General features: G+C 44.2%; 1 protein-coding gene across 2 annotated transcripts in view; it reads left to right on the top strand.

Annotated features, from left to right (window-relative positions):
* Positions 1-21,135, top strand: part of e2f5 (E2F transcription factor 5) — a 50,620-nt gene that overhangs the window by 19,395 nt on the left and 10,090 nt on the right. For both annotated transcript variants that reach the window (XM_068031664.1, XM_068031663.1), the window contains exons 5-6: positions 5,725-5,789; positions 18,230-18,494. In XM_068031664.1, the coding sequence (XP_067887765.1) occupies positions 5,725-5,789; positions 18,230-18,494 (330 nt within the window). The remainder of the gene's footprint in view (positions 1-5,724; positions 5,790-18,229; positions 18,495-21,135) is intronic.

Raw genomic sequence — 21,135 nt, 5'->3', positions numbered from 1 at the left:
ACCTCTGTTCCTCTCTTTCCTCTAAGATGCTCCTTAAAACCTACCTCTTTGACCAAGCTTTTGGTCATCAGTCCTAATATCTGTGTTGCTCGGTGTCAATTTTGTTTGATAATGCTCCAATGAAGCGTGTTGGGACATTTTGCTATGTTAAAGGTGCAATATAAGTTGTTACTAGCCAAATAGTTTTCTTGTACAGTGATCTCCAAGATTTTTATCTTTGTGGGCCATAAAGGTTTGTATAATGGAGACTTGGAAACCTGACATAAAAATTTTTTTTTCCATTAATCTGTATAAATCCTGTTGATGCTGTCATTTTTTTTAAGTTAGGATTTAGCCACAATGAGATAACTGCGAAGAACAGCCCATTCCAAATGTCAAACCCACAAATTTCAAATAGGACAAATCAAAAAGAGCTATAAGAACAAATAGAACTGGGTTACCTTGGCTTTTCGAGCTGTATTGCCAGGAGCTGGAATTTGCAAAGTCCTGTGATAGTATAACAATAGGTTCTATCATGAAGTATTCTTCTTCTTCTTTGGCCTCCTTGTCTCGAGAGACAATGGGTAAGCGCCTGGAGGTGGTCAGTGGTTTGTGCAGCAGCGCCTGGAGTGGCTATAAAGGCCAATTCTAGAGTGACAGACTCTTCCACAGGTGCTGCAGATAAAATTGGTTGTCGGGGCTGTTACACAGTTGGCTCTCTCCTTGCGCTTTTGACTTTTTTCCTGCCAACTGCTAAGTCTCTTCGACTCGCCACGCTTTAGTCCCACCTTTATGGTTGCCCGCCAGCTCTGGCGATCGCTGGCAACTGACTCCCACGACTTGTGATCAATGTCACAGGACTTCATGTCGCGTTTGCAGACGTCTTTAAAGCGGAGCTATGGACGGCCGGTGGGTCTGATACCAGTGACGTGCTCGCAGTACAATGTGTTCTTGGGGATCCTACCATCTTCCATGCAGCTCACATGGCCAAGTCATCTCGGGCGCCGCTGGCTTAGTAGGGTGTATATGCTGGGGATGTTGGCCACCTCGAGGACTTCTGTGTTGGAGATATGGTCCTGCCACCTGATGCCAAGGATTCTCCAGAGGCAGCGAAGTTGGAATGAATTGAGACGTCGCTCTTGGCTGACGTACGTTGTCCAGGCCTCGCTGCCGCAGAGCAAGGTACTGAGGACACAGGCTTGATACACTTGGACTTTTGTGTTCTGTGTCAGTGCACCATTTTCCCACATTCTCTTGGCCAGTCTGGACATAGCAGAGGAAGCCTTTCCCATGTGCTTGTTTACTTCTGCATCGAGAGACAGGTTACTGGTGATAGTTGAGCCTAGGTAGGTGAACTCTTGAACCACTTCCAGAGTGTGGTCGCCGATATTGATAGATGGGGCATTTCTGACGTCCTGTCCCATGATGTTCGTTTTCTTGAGGCTGATATTTAGGCCACATTTATTGCAGGCAGCCGCAAACCTGTCGATGAGTCTCGGCAGACACTCTTCAGTGTGAGATGTTAATGCAGCATCGTCAGCAAAGAGGAGTTCCCTGATGAGGACTTTCCGTACTTTGGTCTTCGCATTTAGACGGGCAAGGTTGAACAACCTGCCACCTGATCTTGTGTGGAGAAAAATTCCTTCTTCTGAGGACTTGAATGCATGTGAGAGCAGCAGGGAGAAGAAGATCCCAAACAGTGTAGGTGTGAGAACACACCCTGTTTCATGCCACTCAGGATTGTTAAGGGGTCTGATGAGGTGCCGCTCTGCTGAATTGTGCCTTTCATATTGTCGTGGACTGAGGTGATGATACTTAGTAGCTTTGGTGGGCATCCAATCTTTTCTAGTAGTCTGAAGAGACCACTTCTGCTGACGAGGTCAAAGGCTTTGGTGAGATTAATGAAAGCAACCTAGAGGGGCATCTGTTGTTCGTGGCATTTCTCCTGTAGCTGGCGAAGGGAGAACAGCATGTCAATGATGGATCTCTCTGCTCAAAAGCCACACTGTGCCTCAGGATAGACACGCTCACCCAGCTTCTGGAGCCTGTTAAAAGTGACACGAGCGAAGACTTTCCCCACTATGCTGAGCAGGGAGATTCGACGGTAGTTGTTGCAGTCAACACGGTCACCCTTGTTCTTATAGAGGGTGATGATATTGGCATCGCGCATGTCCTGTGGTACTGCTCCCTCATCCCAGCACAGGCAAAGCAGTTCGTGCAGAGCTGAAAGTATAGCAGGTTTGGCACTCTTGATGATTTCAAGGGTAATGCCGTCCTTCCCAGGGGCTTTTCCGCTGGCTAGAGAATCAATGGCATCACTGAGTTCCGATTTTGTTGGCTGTACGTTCAACTCATCCATGACTGCAGAGACAGAGTTGCATTGAGGGCGGTCTCAGTGACAACATTTTCCCTGGAGTACAGTTCTAGGTAGTGTTCCACCCAGCGGTCCATTTGCTTGCGTTGGTCAGTGATTGTGTCCCCTGATTTAGATTTGAGGGGGGCAATCTTCTTGACGGTTGGCCCAAAAGCTCTCTTAATGCCATCATACATCCCTCTGATATTTCCTGTGTCTGAGGCCAGCTAAATATGACTGCATAGGTGTTGCCCGTAGTCATTTGCGCAGCGCCTGGCTGTTCTTTGTGCAGCACTTCTGGCAGCTTTAAGTGCTACAGATGTTAACTCGCTGGGGGCTTTCTTGTCGTTCAGCAGTGCAATGCGCTTAGTGGCTATGACAGGTTCCAGCTCTTCAATGTGAGATTGAAACCAGTCTGCATTCTGCTTCACACAGTTGCCATGGGTGGTCATTGCTGAGTCATAGATGGCATCTCTGATGTGGGCCCACTTGGTCCCTGCATCCCCTGTGGGAGTGTTTTGGAGGGCTTTTTCAAGTGCATTTAGAAACTTGCGTAACAGCTGTGGATGAGAAATTCTGCTAGTGTTGATGCACGGGCAGCCCTTCTGCTTGGAGTGATGCAGCTTCTTTGGTTTGAGGCTACCCTTGCTGCACACCAGGGAGTGGTCGGTGTCCTAGTCCGCACTGTGGAAGCTGCGCGTGATTTGAACACTGTTTAAAGAGGCTCGCCTTGTGATGATGAGGTCCAACTGGTGCCAACGACGTGATCTTGGGTGCCTCCAAGAAACCTGGTGACAGGGTTTAGTGTGAAAGAATGAGTTGGTGATGCAGAGGTTATGATAGGTACACAACTCAAGCAGTCTCTGTCCATTCTCATTCATCCTTCCAATGCCATAGCGCCCAAGGCAGGAAGGCCATGAGTCATGGTCGGCCCCAACCCTGGCATTAAAGTCCCCCAGCAGGAGTAGGTGTTCGGTGTTGGGGATGCTACTAATGATATTATGGAGTTCCTCATAGAACCTATTGTTCTATCATGAAGTATTAGGAGAAGTTTAACCTGAGTTTTCTATTCTTATGTGAACAGCCTGAGGGAACTGAGTCATGTTGCTTACCCTGGCAGCGTGGAAAACGGCATTGCTCTTTTCTGTTTATTAAAAATATTGATGGAAGTTGATTCCTGTTGTACAGCACAGAAAAATCTAAAGAGAAAAAGGGAAGCAGAGAAAATGGCCTTGTATGAGATATTAAGTTGAATTCATTGGTTCATTGGCATACTGATATTTCTGGGAAATTCAAATTTTGTTAATTTTAAATTTGCTTATATTACCTACATCTCCTTTAGACTTATACAAGGACGTAAGATGTTATAATGCAGTGTTTAAAAATTCCCCTGATCAGGAATACAGAAAGTGTAGGATGGAGCTTAAGAAAGCAATTAGGAGAGCAAAGAGGGGATATGAGAAAACTCTGGTTGGTAAAAGTAGGGAAAATCCCAAGATATTCTATAAGTATATCAATGGGAAGAGAATAACCAGGGAAAGAGTAGGACCCATTAGGGACCAAGGGGGAAATTTGTGGGTGGAGTCAGAGGACATTGGTAGGGTGTTGAATGAATACTTCACATCTGTCTTCACCCAAGAGAATGAGGATGTAGATATGGAACTCAGAGAGAGAGACTGTGAGGTTCTTGAGCAAATTGTCATAGGGAGTGACAAGGTATTGGAGGTTTTAGAAGGCTTAATAGTGGACAAATCTCCAGGTCCGGACGATTTGTGTCCCAGGATGCTGTGGGAGGTGAGGGTGGAGATTGCAGGGGCTCTGACCCTAATTTTTAATTCCTCTCTGGCCACGGGAGGTGCCAGAGGACTGGAGAACAGCTAATGTGGTCCCACTATTTAAGAAAGGTTGTAGAGATAAGCCAGGGAACTACAGACCAGTGAGTCTCACGTCAGTGGTAGGGAAACTATTGGAGAAAATTCTGAAGGAGAGAATCTATCTCCGCTTGGAGAGGCAAAATTTGATTCGGAATAGTCAGCATAGCTTTGTCAGAGGGAGGTCATGCCTAACAAATTTGATTGAATTTTTTGAGCATGTGACCAGGTGTGTAGATGAGGGTAGTGCAGTTGATGTAGTTTAGATGGATTTCAGCAAAGCCTTTGACAAGGTCCCACATGGGCGACTTATCAAGAAAGCAAATGCACATGGGATACAAGGTAACTTGATAAGGTGGATTCAAAATTGGATTAGCTTTCAGAGACGGAGGGTGATGACAGACGGCTGTTTTAGTGACTGGAAGCCAGTGTCCAGAGGTGGGTCCCCTATTGTTTGTCATTTATATAAACGACACAGATGACTATGTGGGGGGTAGGATCAATAAGTTCGCGGATGACACAAAGATTGGCCGAGTGGTTAACAGTGAGGTGGAGTGTCTGAGGTTACAGGAAGATATAGACGGGATGGTCAAATGGGCAGAAAAGTGGCAGATGGAATTTAACGCTGAAAAGTGTGAGGTGATACACTTTGGAAGAAGTAATCAATGAATGGCCTGACACTGGGAAGTTCCGAGGAACAAAGGGACCTTGGCGTGTTTGTCCATAGATCTCTGAAGGCAGAAGGGCAGGTTAATAGGGTGGTGAAAAAGGCATATGGGACACTTGCCTTTATCAGTTGAGGCATAGATTACAAAAGCAGGGAGGTCATGTTGGAGTTGTATTGAACTTTGGTAAGGCCACAGCTGGAGTACTGTGTGCATTTCTGGTCGCCACATTATAAGAAGGATGTGAGAGGTTGGATAGGCTTGGGTTGTTTTCGCTGGAGCAGAGAAGACTGAGGGGTGACCTGATCGAGGTGTACAAGATTATGAGGGGCATGGACAGGGTGGATAGGGAGCAGCTGTTCCCCTTAGTTGAAGGGTCAGTTACGAGGGGTCACAAGTTTAAGGTGAGGGGCAGGAGGTTTAAGGGGGATTTGAGGAAGAACTTTTTTACCCAGAGGGTGGTGACGGTCTGGAACGCCCAGCTTGGGAGGGTGGTAGAGGCAGGTTGCCTCACATCCTTTAAAAAGTACCTGGATGAGCACTTGGCACGTCATAACATTCAAGGCTATGGGCCAAGTGCAGGCAAATGGGATTAGGTAGACAGGTCAGGTGTTTTAATGCATCGGTGCAGACTCCATGGGCCGAAGGGCCTCTTCTGCACTGTATTATTCTGTGATTCAGTCTTATGTTTTTGTTGTCTGGATGAAAGCATCCTTTTTGAAGAATCAATATCTTGAAGTAACTGTTTTTAAAATGTATGCATTCTTAATCCATTTATATAACTATGATAAAAGTTTGATTGCAACTTAGAATTCATAAGAAACAAAGTTCTAACCCATTCGTGCTTCCACAACAGGTGATACACTTCTTGCCATCCAGGCCCCTTCTGGTACACAACTGGAGGTTCCAATTCCTGAACTGGTATGTTTCACTGTCAAATACTCACTCCCCTTTCACTGTTAGATTGATCATTCTCATGTTCCCATTATAAGTCAACATTTAATGTGGAGTGAAGATACATGTGCACTCCAGGTTTGAACAAATTTTCCTTTGCTTCACATGTTCAGACTTCGTTGATATTATCGTTTTGAAACTGTCAGGTCCATACAATAACCTAAATGCATCTAATTTGTATAATAGTTTAATTGTAACCTTGTCTGCACTTTTAAAAAATACTATCCTTAGTTCAGTTTGTGTCGCTCAGTTCTGGGTCAGAGGGTGCTAAATTCAAGCCCTATGCCATAAATTTAACATGGAGTAACACACCAGTGTATTATTAAAGCATTGCTAGAGGTGCCATCCCACTGAATGAGATATTGAGTTCGGGTCTATATATCTGATTAGGTGAACGTTAGGATTCTGAGACTATTTGAAGAAGGAATTTTCTTGGTCAACACTCCTCACTAAACTGAGTAATTAGCCAGTCGTCATATTACTGTTTGTGGAATGCCTCAACCGCAGAATGGCCATTGCATTTGCTCACATAAGTCACTACACCTCGTGTAATTCATTATGACAGTTTGATACTATAAATATTCTGTGTACTATGAATCATAGAATGGTTATATCACAGAAGGTGGCCATTCGGCCATTGTGTCTGTGCCGGCTCTCTGCAAGGGCAGGTCACCTAGTCCCACCCTCTTGCCTTTTCCTCATAGCCCTGCAAATTTTTTCTCTTCGGATAATTATCCATTAGGCTTGCGAAAGCAGGTTAGTTATAAAGGCGTGTAATGCAGATTAGTTGAATTCAGGAATAATTAGTTGAAATATGGCACAGCTCTAGGAATAAAATGGGTAATCCCTAAATCTTAAAACAGTATTTTAAGGATGCGTTATGACATCAGCACTAAGGTGCTGCTTACATGCAAACAAATGATCTAAATCCAGTTACTGATAATGTCACTTTAAAATGTACAATAAAACACTTTAAGCACTTCTAACTTGTAATGAAAAAGGCATGAGATAGTCGTGTCACTTATACTGAGAATACAGAAGAATATATTTTTGGGTTTGTCCCTTGCATTCTTATAATTTGAGGCCTGGCTTCAAAGAAACTGAAGACCATGGTTATGTAAACTCTCCAAGTGATTAGCTGTCAGGATCAGTTTAAGATTTTATAAATAGCTGTAATAAAGTCCTATAACTACTGCTTGAGGTAAGCCTGTTGGTATCTTTTGAATACTTAAATGAGTAATCTGCTTATAGCACAGCAGCCCTATAGTACTTGATTAAATGATTGCATTTAGTTTGAAACATTTCTGAAATGTGAAATAAAAACCCTTATGCACATTGTTTTTTTTAAACTGAACCATCAGAAATAAAAATACATTGCTGGAAATTACAGCAACTGTAAAGAGAAGAAAACAGATTAGTGTTTCGGCAAATACCCTTCTTCAATAATGAACAAAAATAAGCAAGGGCATTTGTGGGATGAAACGATGGTGGGGGGGGGTGGTGTTTGGTGGGGAGAAAAAGGAATGGGAGGGAAGCAACAGTGGCCTGGGGAGCACACAGAGTTCATGCCCTGCACCTAAATGGTGAAGCCCAAAGGCACTCCTGATATCGGGCCACATTATAATGGAGCTAGCGAGACGCAACAGCCAGCTGACAATGAGGAGTGTGCCACACGTACAAGAAGTGCGACAATGAAAAATCAAAAGTCAAAAACTGAAGAGTTATAAAAATTGACTCGGCCAGAACAGCCCGAGGAGCAACAGGACCGGAGGTTTCAAAAAGCACGCCAAAACCAGTGAGGGAGAGAGTGAGAGGAGCCAGAACAGCCCGAGGAGCAGCAGGAGCAACGGGAAGGTAAGTTGAGCTATAAAGTACTTACCTCGTGATTCGGCGGACGCGGACACGGGGACTGCTGGGTAAGTGAACTTATATATTCGGGCAGTGGCTAAACCCGAAACACTACACGTGTAGTGTCTCCCACCCATCCTCCTCCACTAACCAAAAAAAAAAGGACTCTTGTGTGGAGGGTTTGATAAGGTAAGGTTTTCCTTTATTTTATTTTTTTATTCTCTGTTGTCAATTTAGAGCAGAGGGGATGGAAGCTAGGGCAGTTGCATGCTCCTCTTGCAGGATGTGGGAGGTGAGGGTCACCACTTGTGTCCCTGCTGACTTCACCTGTGAGACGTGCACCCAACTCCAGCTCCTCACAGACCGCGTTAGGGAACTGGAGCTGGTTGAACTTCGGATCATTCAGGAGGCTGAGGGGGTGATAGAGAGCAGTTATAGGGAAGTAGTGACACCTAAGTTACAGGATAAAGGTAGCTGGGTGACCGTCAGGGGAGGGAAAGGGATTAGGCGCACAGTGCAGGGATCCCCTGTGGCCGTTCCCCTCAATAATAAGTATACCGTTTTGGATACGGTTGGGGGGGGACGACCTACCAGGGGAAAGCCACAGCGGCCAGGTCTCTGGCACTGAACCTGGCTCAGTGGCTCAGAAGGGAAGGGGGGAGAATAGGAGAGCGATAGTGATAGGAGATTCAATGATTTGAGGAACAGACAGGAGATTCTGTGGTCGCAAACGAGACTCCCGGATGGTATGTTGCCTGCCGGGTGCCAGGGTCAGGGATGTCTCGGATCGAGTCTACAGATTCTTAAGGGGGACGGGGAGCAGCCAGAAGTCGTGGTACACATCGGTACCAATGACATAGCTAAGAAAAGGGATGAGGACCTGAAAAGCGAATATAGGGAGTTAGGTTGGAAGCTAAAAGGCAGGACGAGCAGAGTAGTGATCTCAGGATTGATACCGGTGCCACGTGCTAGTGAGGCTAGAAACAGAGAGCGAGTGCAGCTGAACACGTGGCTACAGAGCTGGTGTAGGAGGAAGGGCTTCAGATATGTGGATCATTGGGATACCTTCTGGGGAAGGTGGGACCTGTACAAGAAGGACGGGTTGCATCTGAACTGGAGGGGCACCAATATCCTGGGCGGGAGGTTTGCTAGAGCTCTACGGGAGGGTTTAAACTAGTTTGGCAGGGGGATGGGAACCGGAGCTACGGATCAGTGGATGGGGTAGCTGTTGAGCAGGCAGATACAGAGTGCAGAGAGTCTGTGAGGAAGGTTAGACAGTTGACAGGGCAAAGTTGCAGCCAGTATGATAGGTTGAAGTGTGTCTGTTTTAACGCAAGAAGTGTCAGGAATAAGGGTGATGAACTTAGAGCATGGATCAGTACTTGGAGCTACGATGTTGTGGCCATTACTGAGACGTGGATATCACAGGGGCAGGAATGGATGTTGGATGTTCCAGGGTTTAGATGTTTCAAAAGGAATAGGGAGGGAGGTAAAAGAGGTGGGGGAGTGGTATTGCTAATCAGGGATAGTATCACAGCTGCAGAAAGGGAGGTCGTCGAGGAGGGTTTGTCTACTGAATCAGTATGGGTGGAAGTCAGAAACAGGTAAGGAGCAGTCACTTTATTGGGAGTTTTCTATAGACCCACCAATAGCAACAGAGACACGGAGGAACAGATTGGGAGGCAGATTTTGGAAAGGTGCAGAAGTAGCAGGGTTGTTGTCATGGGTGACTTCAACTTCCCTAATATTGATTGGAACCTCCTTAGTGCAAATAGTTTGGATGGAGCAGTTTTTGTCAGGTGTGTCCAGGAAGGTTTCCTGACTCAATATATAGATAGGCTGACTAGAGGGGAGGCTATATTGGATTTGGTGCTTGGCAATGAACCAGGCCAGGTGGCAGATCTCTCGGTGGGAGAGCATTTCGGTGATAGTGATCACAACTCCCTGACCTTTACTATAGTCATGGAGAGGGACAGGAGCAGACGGGATGGGAAAATATTTAATTGGGGGAGGGGGAATTACAATGCTATTAGGCAGGAACTGGGGAGCTTAAATTGGGAACAGATGTTCTCAGGGAAATGCACGACAGAAATGTGGAGGTTGTTCAGGGAGCACTTGCTGGATAGGTTTGTCCCGATGAGGCAAGGAAGGGATGGTAGGGTGAAGGAACCTTGGATGACAAGAGATGTGGAACAGCTAGTCAAGAGGAAGAAGGAAGCTTACTTAAGGTTGAGGAAGCAAGGATCAGACAGGGCTCTAGAGGGTTACAAGGTAGCCAGGAAGGAACTGAAGAATGGACTTAGGAGAGCTAGAAGGGGACATGAAAAAGTCTTGGCGGGTAGGATTAAGGAAAATCCCAAGGCGTTCTACACTTATGTGAGGAACAAGAGGATGGCCAGAGTGAGGGTAGGGCCGATCAGGGATAGTGGAGGGAACTTGTGCCTGGAGTCGGAGGAGGTAGGGGAGGTCCTTAATGAATACTTTGCTTCAGTATTCACTAGTTGGAGGGACCTGGACGTTTGTGAGGACAGTGTGAAACAGGCTGATATGCTTGAACAGGTTGATGTTAAGAAGGAGGATGTGCTGGAAATTTTGAAAGACATGAGAATAGATAAGTCCCCGGGGCCAGACTGGATATACCCAAGGTTATTACGGGAAGCGAGGGAAGAGATTGCCGTGCCTTTGGCGATAATCTTTGCGTCCTCACTGTCCACTGGAGTAGTACCAGATGATTGGAGGGTGGCAAATGTTATTCCCTTGTTCAAGAAAGGGAATAGGGATAACCCTGGGAATTACAGGCCAGTCAGTCTTATGTCGGTGATGGGCAAATTATTGGAGAGGGTTCTGAGAGACAGGATTTATGATTATTTAGAAAAGCATAGTTTGATTAGAGATAGTCAGCATGGCTTTGTGAGGGGCAGGTCATGCCTCACAAGCCTTATTGAATACTTTGAGGATGTGACAAAACACATTGATGAAGGAAGAGCAGTGGATGTGGTGTATATGGATTTTAGCAAGGCGTTTGATAAGGTTCCCCATGGTAGGCTCATTCAGAAAGTAAGGAGGCATGGGATACAGGGAAATTTGGCTGTCTGGATACAGAATTGGCTGGCCCATAGAAGACAGAGGGTGGTAGTAGATGGAAAGTATTCAGCCTGGAGCTCGGTGACCAGTGGTGTTCCGTAGCGATCTGTTCTGGGACCTCTGCTCTTTGTGATTTTTATAAATGACTTGGATGAGGAAGTGGAAGGCTGGGTTAGTAAGTTTGCCGATGACACAAAGGTTGCTGGAGTTGTGGATAGTGTGGAGGGCTGTTGTAGGTTGCAACGGGACATTGACAGGATGCAGAGCTGGGCTGAGAAGTGGCAGATGGAGTTCAACCTGGGAAAGTGTGAAGTGATTCATTTTGGAAGGTCGAATTTGAATGCAGAATACAGGCTTAAAGACAGGATTCTTGGCAGTGTGGAGGAACAGAGGGATCTTGGGGTCCACGTCCATAGATCCCTCAAAGTTGCCATCCAAGTTGATAGGGTTGTTAAGAAGGCGTATGGGGTGTTGGCTTTCATTAACAGGGGGATTGAGTTTAAGAGCCGCGAGGTGATGCTGCAGCTCTATAAAGCCCTGGTTAGACCACACTTGGAATATTGTGTTCAGTTCTGGTCGCCTCATTATAGGAAGGATGTGGAAGCTTTAGAGAGGGTGCAGAGGAGATTTACCAGGATGCTGCCTGGACTGAAGGGCATGTCTTATGAAGAAAGGTTGAGGGAGCTAGGGATTTTCTCATTGGAGTGAAGAAGGATGAGAGGTGACTTGATAGAGGTGTACAAGATGATGAGAGGCATAGATAGAGTGGATAGCCAGTGACTTTTTCCCAGGGCGGAAAGGGCTATCACCAAGGGGCATAATTTTAAGGTGATTGGAGGAAGGTTTAGGGGAGATGTCAGGTACTTTACACAGAGAGTGGTGGGTGCGTGGAATGCACTGCCAGCGGTGGTAGTAGAAGCAGATACATTAGGGACATTTAAGCGACTCTTGGATAGGTACATGGATGATCGTAGAATGAGGGTATGTAGGTAGTTTGATCTTAGAGTAGGTTAAAGGGTCGGCACAACATCGTGGGCCGAAAGGCCTGTACTGTGCTGTACTGTTCTATGTTCTATGTTCATTTTAGAAAATGGGCAATGCTGCTAAAAATGTTTAACAGTGACATAGAATACCTTCAAAGCTAAGAGGTGTCAATTGTATCCATCCTAAACCCATCCTGAATTGAATAGGTTCTTCCAAAACAAAGAAGGTGTGAAGTAGCCACATCCCGTCTATTATTGGCCACTAAAGTTAGGAAAATCCTTATCTCCCAGCAGAGACGAAATGTAACAAACTTTTACCTTAAAAGGCCGCCGCAGAAAGAGAGAGAGACGCCCAGAAAGAAGCACCCAAGACGTTTGTTCCTAGCTAAGGGCTGGGAGAAATCCAGCAAGCCAGAAGGGAAACTCCCTGCTGTAGAACTTTACATCTAAATTTATGTAGCAGTAAATTAGAAGTGATCCACAGTCTTCAACTGAACTTTCAATTGAAAGAAACCTACTAATACCTCAGGCCTGCAACCAACGAGAACTTGACTTCTGAGAGAATTCAACAGGTTAACTGTGACCCCTGAGACCTACCCCCACTAAAAACCCACTTACCCCTTTTCCTCGCTGTCTGTCTTTTGTCTATATTTGTGTGTGTGTGTGTGTGTGTCTGAGAGAGAGAGAGAGAGAGAGAGAGAGAGAGAGGAGTGAATGAGTGAGTGGATGTGGTTGCAGGACAAGGTTTATTGATCAATAAATAATTGATTTTCTGCTTTAAACCAGCAAGGAAACCTGTCGCTGTCTGTTTACTTGACAAAACACAAAAGGGTTAAACCCTATTAGCAAAAACATTTGCTGCAGTCAGTTGGGAGTTGAACAGTGGGATCCACCCTATCCCCTCACCATGTGGCCGTAACAAATTGGGGGCTCAAAGCCAGGATCTGAACCACCAGACAAATGAGCGATTTGGAAGATTGACCTCTGAATTGTGGAAAAGTAAACAAACAGGTTTTTTTGTACTCTGTTTTTTCACTACGGCGCTAGAAACAAAAGAGATGGCCGCATTTAGTGCTGTGGAGTTTGTAGAGCAGGGAGCTATATCCCAAGATAAGTGTTGATTTAAAAAGCTTAGCGACAGAAAATAGGGATCACTTTCAAACAAAAAGCAAAGAAACCTGAACTGGTGAAAAGTCTAGCTAACCATTTTAAACTTACCCCTGAACCAGAAGAAGAAAGTATGGAATCTGAAACTGAAAGGATAGTCCTAGCTAAAATTCAGTTGAAAAGGGAAGAAATACAATTTCAGTTGAAGAGAGGAGATGCAGTTTCAGAAGGAAAAGGAGGAAAGAGGTGAAACTGTTTGAGTGAGCAAGGCTGCAAACCTAAAATGAAAATGCCACCAGCCACTCGAACCTTATCCCCAATTCAGAGCAAAAGCTTTGATGTACTGAAACACTCAAGACTACTGCCAAAATGTAATGAAGAGGAGGTTGAGTCATATTTTAACTCATTTGAGAAAATAGCTACCAGGATAAAATGACCAAAAGAATTTTGAACTCTCCTCTTACAAGGCGAGTTTGTGAGTAGGGTTTGTGAAGCTTTTTCTCTGTTATCACAAAAGAGTTCCTCTGACTATGAACAAACTAAAACTGCAATTCTAAATGCATATGAGCTAGTCCCTGAAGCATATAGACAGAAATTCAACCATACCCGGAAAAGACTCACACAGACTTGCATTGACTTCGAAAGAATTAAACGTATGGCTTTTGATCGCTGGATACAATCTCTTAGCTAGAACCCTCATATGAAAATTTGAGAGAAGTGATGTTGCTGGAAGAATTTAAAAATAGCATCCCAGTTAGTATAAGGACCCACATCAAAGAACAAAGAATCACAAGGGTAAGAGAAGCAACAAAAATGGCTGATGATTGAATTAATTCACAAACCCCTAACTCAGAATAAATTTGGATCTAGTAACTCTTACAAGCAGGGAGAGATGGCAGGGATGCAAAGGAAGCAGAAATGTGCTCAAGAGAAAAGGAGAGTAGGGAAGGAAAATAGATCAGTCTCCAACTTTTAAAAGAAGGAACCCAGGTGATAAACCAGTAGGGGTCAGCCCAGTGTGTTTCAATGTGGCAAAACTGGGCATGTCCAGGCAAATTGTTAGTATTCCAAAACACCAATAGGAGGCGCTGCAGTCAAACCAGTGTCTGTGGCTATGAAAGTGGTAAGTCTGTGTTCTAATATAACCCAAGAACAGAACACATCCCACAAATTTTTACAAAAAGGAAAAATGACTCCTTTTGTATCCCAGGCACCAGGCAAGGAGACAACCATCCTCAGGGATACCAGTTGTTTTCAAACCCTACTGGCAGCAAATTTACAGAAATGCCACCGGAAAGCAGAACAAATACCACAGTATTGGTAAAAGGGCTTACTGGCAAATGCTTGAAGCTTCCCTTAGTTAAAGTTTACCTACAGAGTAAGTTGGTCACTGGTATAGTGATCGTCGGGATCATTTCAAGCATACCAATGCAGGGGATCGACCTATTGCTGGGCAGTGACTTGGCAGGAAGCACAGTATTATACCCAGAGGGTCCAGGACAGTCCACGGAGACTGGAGAAACTGAGGAGAACAAACAAAACTTTGTACAGCTGCAGAGGGCTGAGAAAGTCCCAAAAATCCCACAAAGTTTGTGGGGAGTGGGTGGGAGGGTGGTGTTGGACCAGTAAATATTAAAGAGGGTAAAGGAAAGCCAGTGGAATTTAAAGAGGCCAAGATAAAGCCAGAAGCATTTTAAAAAGCTAAGATAAAAGAAGGAAAGGTTGAAGAAAAAGCGCCAGAGATATGATTGGCCGAAACCTTCTTTAAAGATTTAAAAAGGGACGAGGAAATTTCCCAAGCAGGCAAGCCGAAAGTGAGGAAGATGCCTCACCTAGTTGAAGAGCCACAGGGAACATAGGGCAGATTAGGGAAAAACTCATCCCCGAAGTAAAAGGAACAGGGAAGGTAAAATACCCAAATGTAAACAGTACTTGAGCACAAGAAAACTAAAAGTGAGGTCAATGTAGATCTACCCACTGAAGAATCAAGCAATCAAGTTCCAAATCCAAAGCTATTCAAATCCAATAATTTAGATTCAGATCTCAGCAAGAACAAGGGCAGGAGGAAATCTCAGACACCTCACAGAGACTAAAGAACAATTTATCACCCACTAACACCCTAGAGATAAGAATTATCAATGTGCTAAAACCTGAATTGTTAAACCCATGTGTTGTGGAAGCAGCAGTTAAATGGGTTAAAGCTTGTACAGGAGACAGGGAAACTTGCCACCAACGGTAATAGAAATTTGCATACTACAAGTTTCACCAGCAACCACATGCTTATTGAGATTAATGTTCCCAAAATACTAGAAACTGATGCTAGAGAAACTACAACTCCATCTGACAGTACATAACCAAAAGAAATGCAGTTTTTTAATGGTACCTCATCCAAAGGATGGATGATGAGAAAACTTAGACTTGAACAAGAAATGGCTGTTACAGATGAGGCCAGTTGTAGCAGTTGTGAGATTGAGGTATGTGTGCAATGGTATGACCCCTAAACCATCTTACTTTTTCCTTTCTAAAAACCAAACAGCATAAAAAATGAAATAATTTAACTTTTTCCCCCTTTTGGAGAAGGCGTCGTGCATACAAGAAGTGTGATGATGAAAAAAAATCATGAAAAACTGAAGAGTTTTAAAATTGACTTTTTTTTTTAAAACAGACAACGCTGATAAAAGTGGCCACTGAAGGTAAGCGGCCTGGCCTTTGTATATTCAAACAGTCCAACGGGGACAAAAAAACCTTCAAAGCTAAGAGATGTCAACTGCACCCATCCTGAAACAGTCCTGATTTGAATGGGTTCTTCCAAAACAAAGACGGTGTAAAGCAGCCACGTCCTGGGCCATTGTCGGCCACTACAGGGAAGAGGATCCTTATCTCCCAGCTTAAAAGGCAGCCCTAGGGGGAGAGAGAGAGACAGACACCCAGAAAGAAGCTTCCAAGAAGCTTGTTTCCAACTCAGGAGCTTTGAGAAACCCAGCAAGCCAGCAGGGAAGCACCCTGCTATGGAATTCTACATATATATTTATGCAGCAGTGAATTAAAAGTGATCCACTGTCTTCAACTGAACCTTCAACCAAGAGGGAAACCTACAAACGCCTCAGGCCTGGAACCAAAGAGAACTTGTCTTCCAGGAGAATGCAACAGGTTTACCATGACCCCTGAGACCTATCCCCACTAAAACCCACTTGACCCCTTTTCCTCTCTATTTGTCACTTCATGCGTGTGTGTGAGGAGTGAATGAATGAGTGGATGCAGTTGCGACAATAAGGCATATTGATCAATAAATAATTGATTTTCTGTTTTAAACCTACAAGAAAACCTGTCTCTGTCTGTTTATTTGACAAATAAAACACAAAGGGGTTAAACCCAAATAACAAAAATGCTTTCTGCAGTCAGGTGGGAGTTGAACAATGGGAACCACCCAAACCCCTCAGCACGTGGCCATAACAAGTGCAAGATCCGGTCACTGCTGTAGTCACAGCAGCTCCCCCAGTAAGTGGGCCTGGTCTGAGATCCGGGGTGGACTCAGATCCTGAGATGGAGGGGGCTGGAATGTGCCTGGGTTGTTATCAGAAATAAGATCATGGCCAGGGTCATGAGAGGATGTCAGGGTTGATTCTGGAGCAGCTTTGAGCTTTTCATTAAATATGAGGTTAGGAGGGGCACTGTTGTTCATCCTGATTCCAAGTTTAGGTAAGCAAGCTCTAGTTTTATTGAGCACAACCCAGTCTTTAAGTTGGGACCTCAAAATGGCATTAGGCCCCCTACTTGCATATGTGGAGGCTCAGAGACTCATGCACCCTCCAAGGCCTAGACTTGATCTGTGGTAAACTTTATTTTAACGGCAGGGGAACTGCACAGTGGGACCCAGAAATGTTATCTGCATGGTAGAGAGAGACTATCTTCTCAACCATACATGGCATTCCAGTTGGATCTTACCGCTTGTAATCGAGAATGTGAAGTGCAGTATACAGTTGTGACACTGAGCTACTAACGACTGCAGAGATCAGACTGCCCTGCCTGATTTTGGAAGCTTTTATCAAAAGGTTAATAGAGTTTTAAAGTTTTTTTTATATTTTCTTCAAAAGAAAGTTTGGAAACTACAGTGCACCTTTGATTAATTATAATGAAGGATTTCTGTAGGATAGCTCTGTGATTAGCATATTTGATTAAATGTACCTATATGGAAATACTGAGGATATGAGAAATTTTATCCTGCATTTTTTAATTACTACCAACACAACAGCTGCAACACTAAATATGGAGTAAGGTATTCACTATTCGGTGGCCTATATGAAATACTTCTCATCTAAGAGTAGGCATTAAATATGGAATAACTCATTACCTGACAGAACATGGGGCACACATAAAACGAAATACACAAAGGAGCACCTTTAAATAGAAAGAGGAAGGAAGCCAAAGACATAAAGTTAATAATGAAAATGGTGGTGTGGTTATTGTTACTGCATTTGTAATCCAAAGGTCCAGAATAATAATTCAGCTAATGCAAGTTCCATCATGGTAGTTTGATAATTTGAATACAGATTTTTTTTAACTTAAGTTTGGAAATTTAAAAACTGGTATGAGTAAAAGTGACCATGTAGCTCCTTTGACAGCACCTTCCCAACCTGTGATCTCTACCATCTAGAAGGACAAGGGCAGCAGGCTCATGGGAACACCACCACCTGCAACTTCCCCTCCAAGCCACACACCATCCTCACTTGGAACTATATCGCTGTTCCTTCACTGTCGCTGGGTCAAAATCCTGGAACTCCCTAACAGCACTGTGGGAGTACCTGTACCAGATGGACTGCAGTGGTTCAAGAAGGCAGGTCACCACAACCTTCTCGAGGGCAATTAGGGATGGGCAACAAACGCTAGTCTTGACAGCAAAGCCCACATCCCATGAAAGAATGAAAAACAATTGTCATTAAAAACCCAACTGCTTCACTAAAGTCCTTATCCAGCCTATCCTATATGTGACTTCAGTCCCACACCAATGTAGCTGACTCCTAACTGCCCTATGAAGTTGCCTCGCATGTCACTCAGTTGTATCAAACCACTGCAACTTCACTGCAAGGCTGCAGCGGTTCAAGAAAAAGGCCTATTATTACCACCTTAGGATAATTAGATGTGCAGTAAATGCCAGTGATGCTCACTACTCACAAATGAATTTTTTTTAAATGGGTGAACTATGGAGTGAAAGAATTAGTGTGATACAGGTAGCATCAATTGCATCAACTGTTTGTGAGCAGGTACATGAGATCAACTGGTATCTTGTTTTTAAAAATACTCAAATATATAATTCCATTTTATATACAAATTATTTGTATTAACCTTGGGAATTAAAATAAAATTGTTTTCTCTTCCCAATAAAAGGGACCAAATGGACAAAAAAAATACCAGATTAATTTGAAGAGTCAATCAGGACCTATTCACGTTCTACTTATTAATAAAGAGTCCAACTCCTCGAAGCCTGTAGTGTTTCCAGTTCCTCCACCAGACGACCTAATGCAGCCACAACAAGATCTTGCAATACCATCATCCCCAGAAAAATTCTCTTCGATTCCACTTCCGTCAGACCGAGTTGTCTCCATAAAGGAGCCGTACCTCGTTCAGGTACCATTACCAAGACAATCCTCTGGTGAGTTTTGGAAAATTAGTGACTTACATTTACACAGGTTATGTACAAAAGATGCCCAGTCTTCAGTACGCTTTTTTCTGCGGATAAATATCATTGTATGTGACAATATAAAACTGAATTAGGAGAAAGTGAAGTCAAGTTAAAATTTGAGTTGCTACATGACTCTAGTTCAAAATGGATCATAAGATCATAGGAAATAGGAGCAGGCATAGGCCATTCGGCCATCGAGCCAGCTGTGCCATTCATACAGATCATGGCTGATCATCTACCTCTACGTCATTTTTCCCCACTATCTCTGTATCCCTTGATGTCATTAGTATTCAGAAATCTATTGATTTCTGTCTTGAACATGCTCAATGATTGAACTTCCACAGCCTTCTGGGGTAGAGAATTCCACAGATTCACCACCCTCTGAGGAAAGAAATTCCTCCTCATCTCAGCCTTAAATGGCCTGCCCCCTTATTCTGAGACTGTGTCCCCTTGTTCTAGACTCATCAGCCAGAGGAAACATCCTATCCACATCCACCCTGTCCCCTGTAAGAATTTTGTAAGTTTCAATGAGATAACTTCTCATTCTTTGAAACTCTTAGAGAATACAAGCCCGGTTTTCTCAATCTCTCCTCATAAGACGATCCCGCCATCCCAGGGATTAGCCTGGTGAACCTCCCTTGCATCTCCTCTATGGCAAGTATATCCTTCCTTAGATAAGGAAACCAAAACAGTACACAGTACTCCAGGTGCAGTCTCACCAATGCTTTATACAATTGAAGCAATACATCTTTACTCTGATATTCAAATCCCTTTACAATGAAGGCCAACATACAATTTGCCTTCTTAATTGCTTGCTGCATCTGTATACTAGCTTTTATAGAATCATAGCAGGTGTAAGACACAGAAAGAGGCCACTTGGCCCATTGTGTCTGTGCCGGACGAAAAACAGCTATTCTAATCCCACCTTCCAGCATTTGGTCCGTAGCCCTGTAGATTACGGCACTTGAGGTGCATTTCCAGACTCCTTTTGTATGAGTTGAGGGTTTCTGCCTCAACTACCCTTTCAAGCTGTGAGTTCCAGACCCTGGTCACCACACTGTAGGAAGGATGTGATTGCACTGGAGAGGGTGCAGAGGAGATTCACCAGGATGTTGCCTGGGCTGGAGCATTTCAGCTATGAAGAGAGACTGAAAAGGCTAGGGTTGTTTTCCTTGGTGCAGAGAAGGTTGAGGGGGGGGGGGACATGATTGAGGTGTACAAGATTATGAGCGGCATTGATAGGTTAGATGGGAAAAAACTTCTTCCTTTAGCGGAGGGGTCAAGAACCAGGGGGCATAGATTTAGGGTAAGGGGCGGGAGGTTTAGCGGGGATTTGAGGAAGCATTTTTTCAGCCAGAGGGTGGTTGGAATCTGGAACGCACTGCCTGAAGAGGTGGTGGAGGCAGGAAGCCTCACAGCATTTAAGAAGTATTTCGATGAGCACTTGAAGCGCCATTAGCATACAAGGCTACGGGCCAAGTGCAGGAATATGGGATTCGAAAAGTTGGGTGCTGTATGGCCGGCACAGACACGATGGGCCAAAGGGCCTGTTTCTGTGCTGTATTACTGTATGACCCCCACCGCCCTCTGGGTGAAAAAGTTTTTCCTCATCTCCCCTCTAATTTTTCTACCAATCACTTTAAATCTATGCCCCCTCGTCACTGACCCCTCCGCTAAGGTGAATAGACCCTTCATCTCCACTCTATCCAAGCCCCTCAAAATTTTGTACATTTCAATCAGATCTCCCATCAGTCTTCTCTGTTCCAAAGAGAACAACCCTAGCCTATCCAATCTTTCCTCAGAGCTGCATTTTTCCAGTTCTGACAACATCCTTGCAAATCTCCTCTGTATTGTCTCTAGTGCAATTACATCATTTCTGTAATGAGGTGACTAGAACTGCATACAGTACTCAAGTTGTGGCCTAACCACTGAGTTATACAGTTCCAGTGTAACCTCCCTGGTCTTATATTCTATACCTCAGCTAATAAAGGAAAGGATTCCATATGCCTTCTTAACCATCTTATCGACCTGTCCTGCTACCTTCAGGGATCTGTGGACATTCACTCCAAGGTCCCTCACTTCCTCTACACTCCTCAGTATTTTCCCATTTTAGTCACTCACTAACAAGGACACCCAGGTCTCTTTGAATATCAACACTTCCCAACCTCTCACCATTTAAGAAATACTCTGCCTTTCTATTTTTTCTACCAGAGTGGATCACTTCACACTTATTCATATTATATTCCATCTGTCATGTTCATGCCCATTCACTTAGCCTGTCCAAATCATCTTGAAGCCTCCGTGCATCCTCCTCACAACTTATATTCCCTCCTAGTTTTATCATCTGCAAATTTGGAAATATTGCAATTGGTCCCCATATCCAGGTAATTTATATAGATTGTAAACAGCTGTGGCCCAAGCCCTGATCTTTGCAGTACCCCACTAGTAACAGCCTGCCACCCTGAGAATGACCCATTTATTCCTACTATCTGCTTTCTGTCTGTTAACCAATTCTCAATCCATTGCAGTATATTACCCCCAATCCCATGTCCTCTCATTTTGTTTACTAACCTCCTGTGTGGGACCTTATCAAAAGCCTTCTGAAAATCCA

The sequence above is a fragment of the Heterodontus francisci genome, chromosome 5 (assembly GCF_036365525.1).
Source record: "Heterodontus francisci isolate sHetFra1 chromosome 5, sHetFra1.hap1, whole genome shotgun sequence".
NCBI lineage: Eukaryota > Metazoa > Chordata > Chondrichthyes > Heterodontiformes > Heterodontidae > Heterodontus > Heterodontus francisci.
This window is presented reverse-complemented; position numbering and strand designations above follow the sequence as displayed.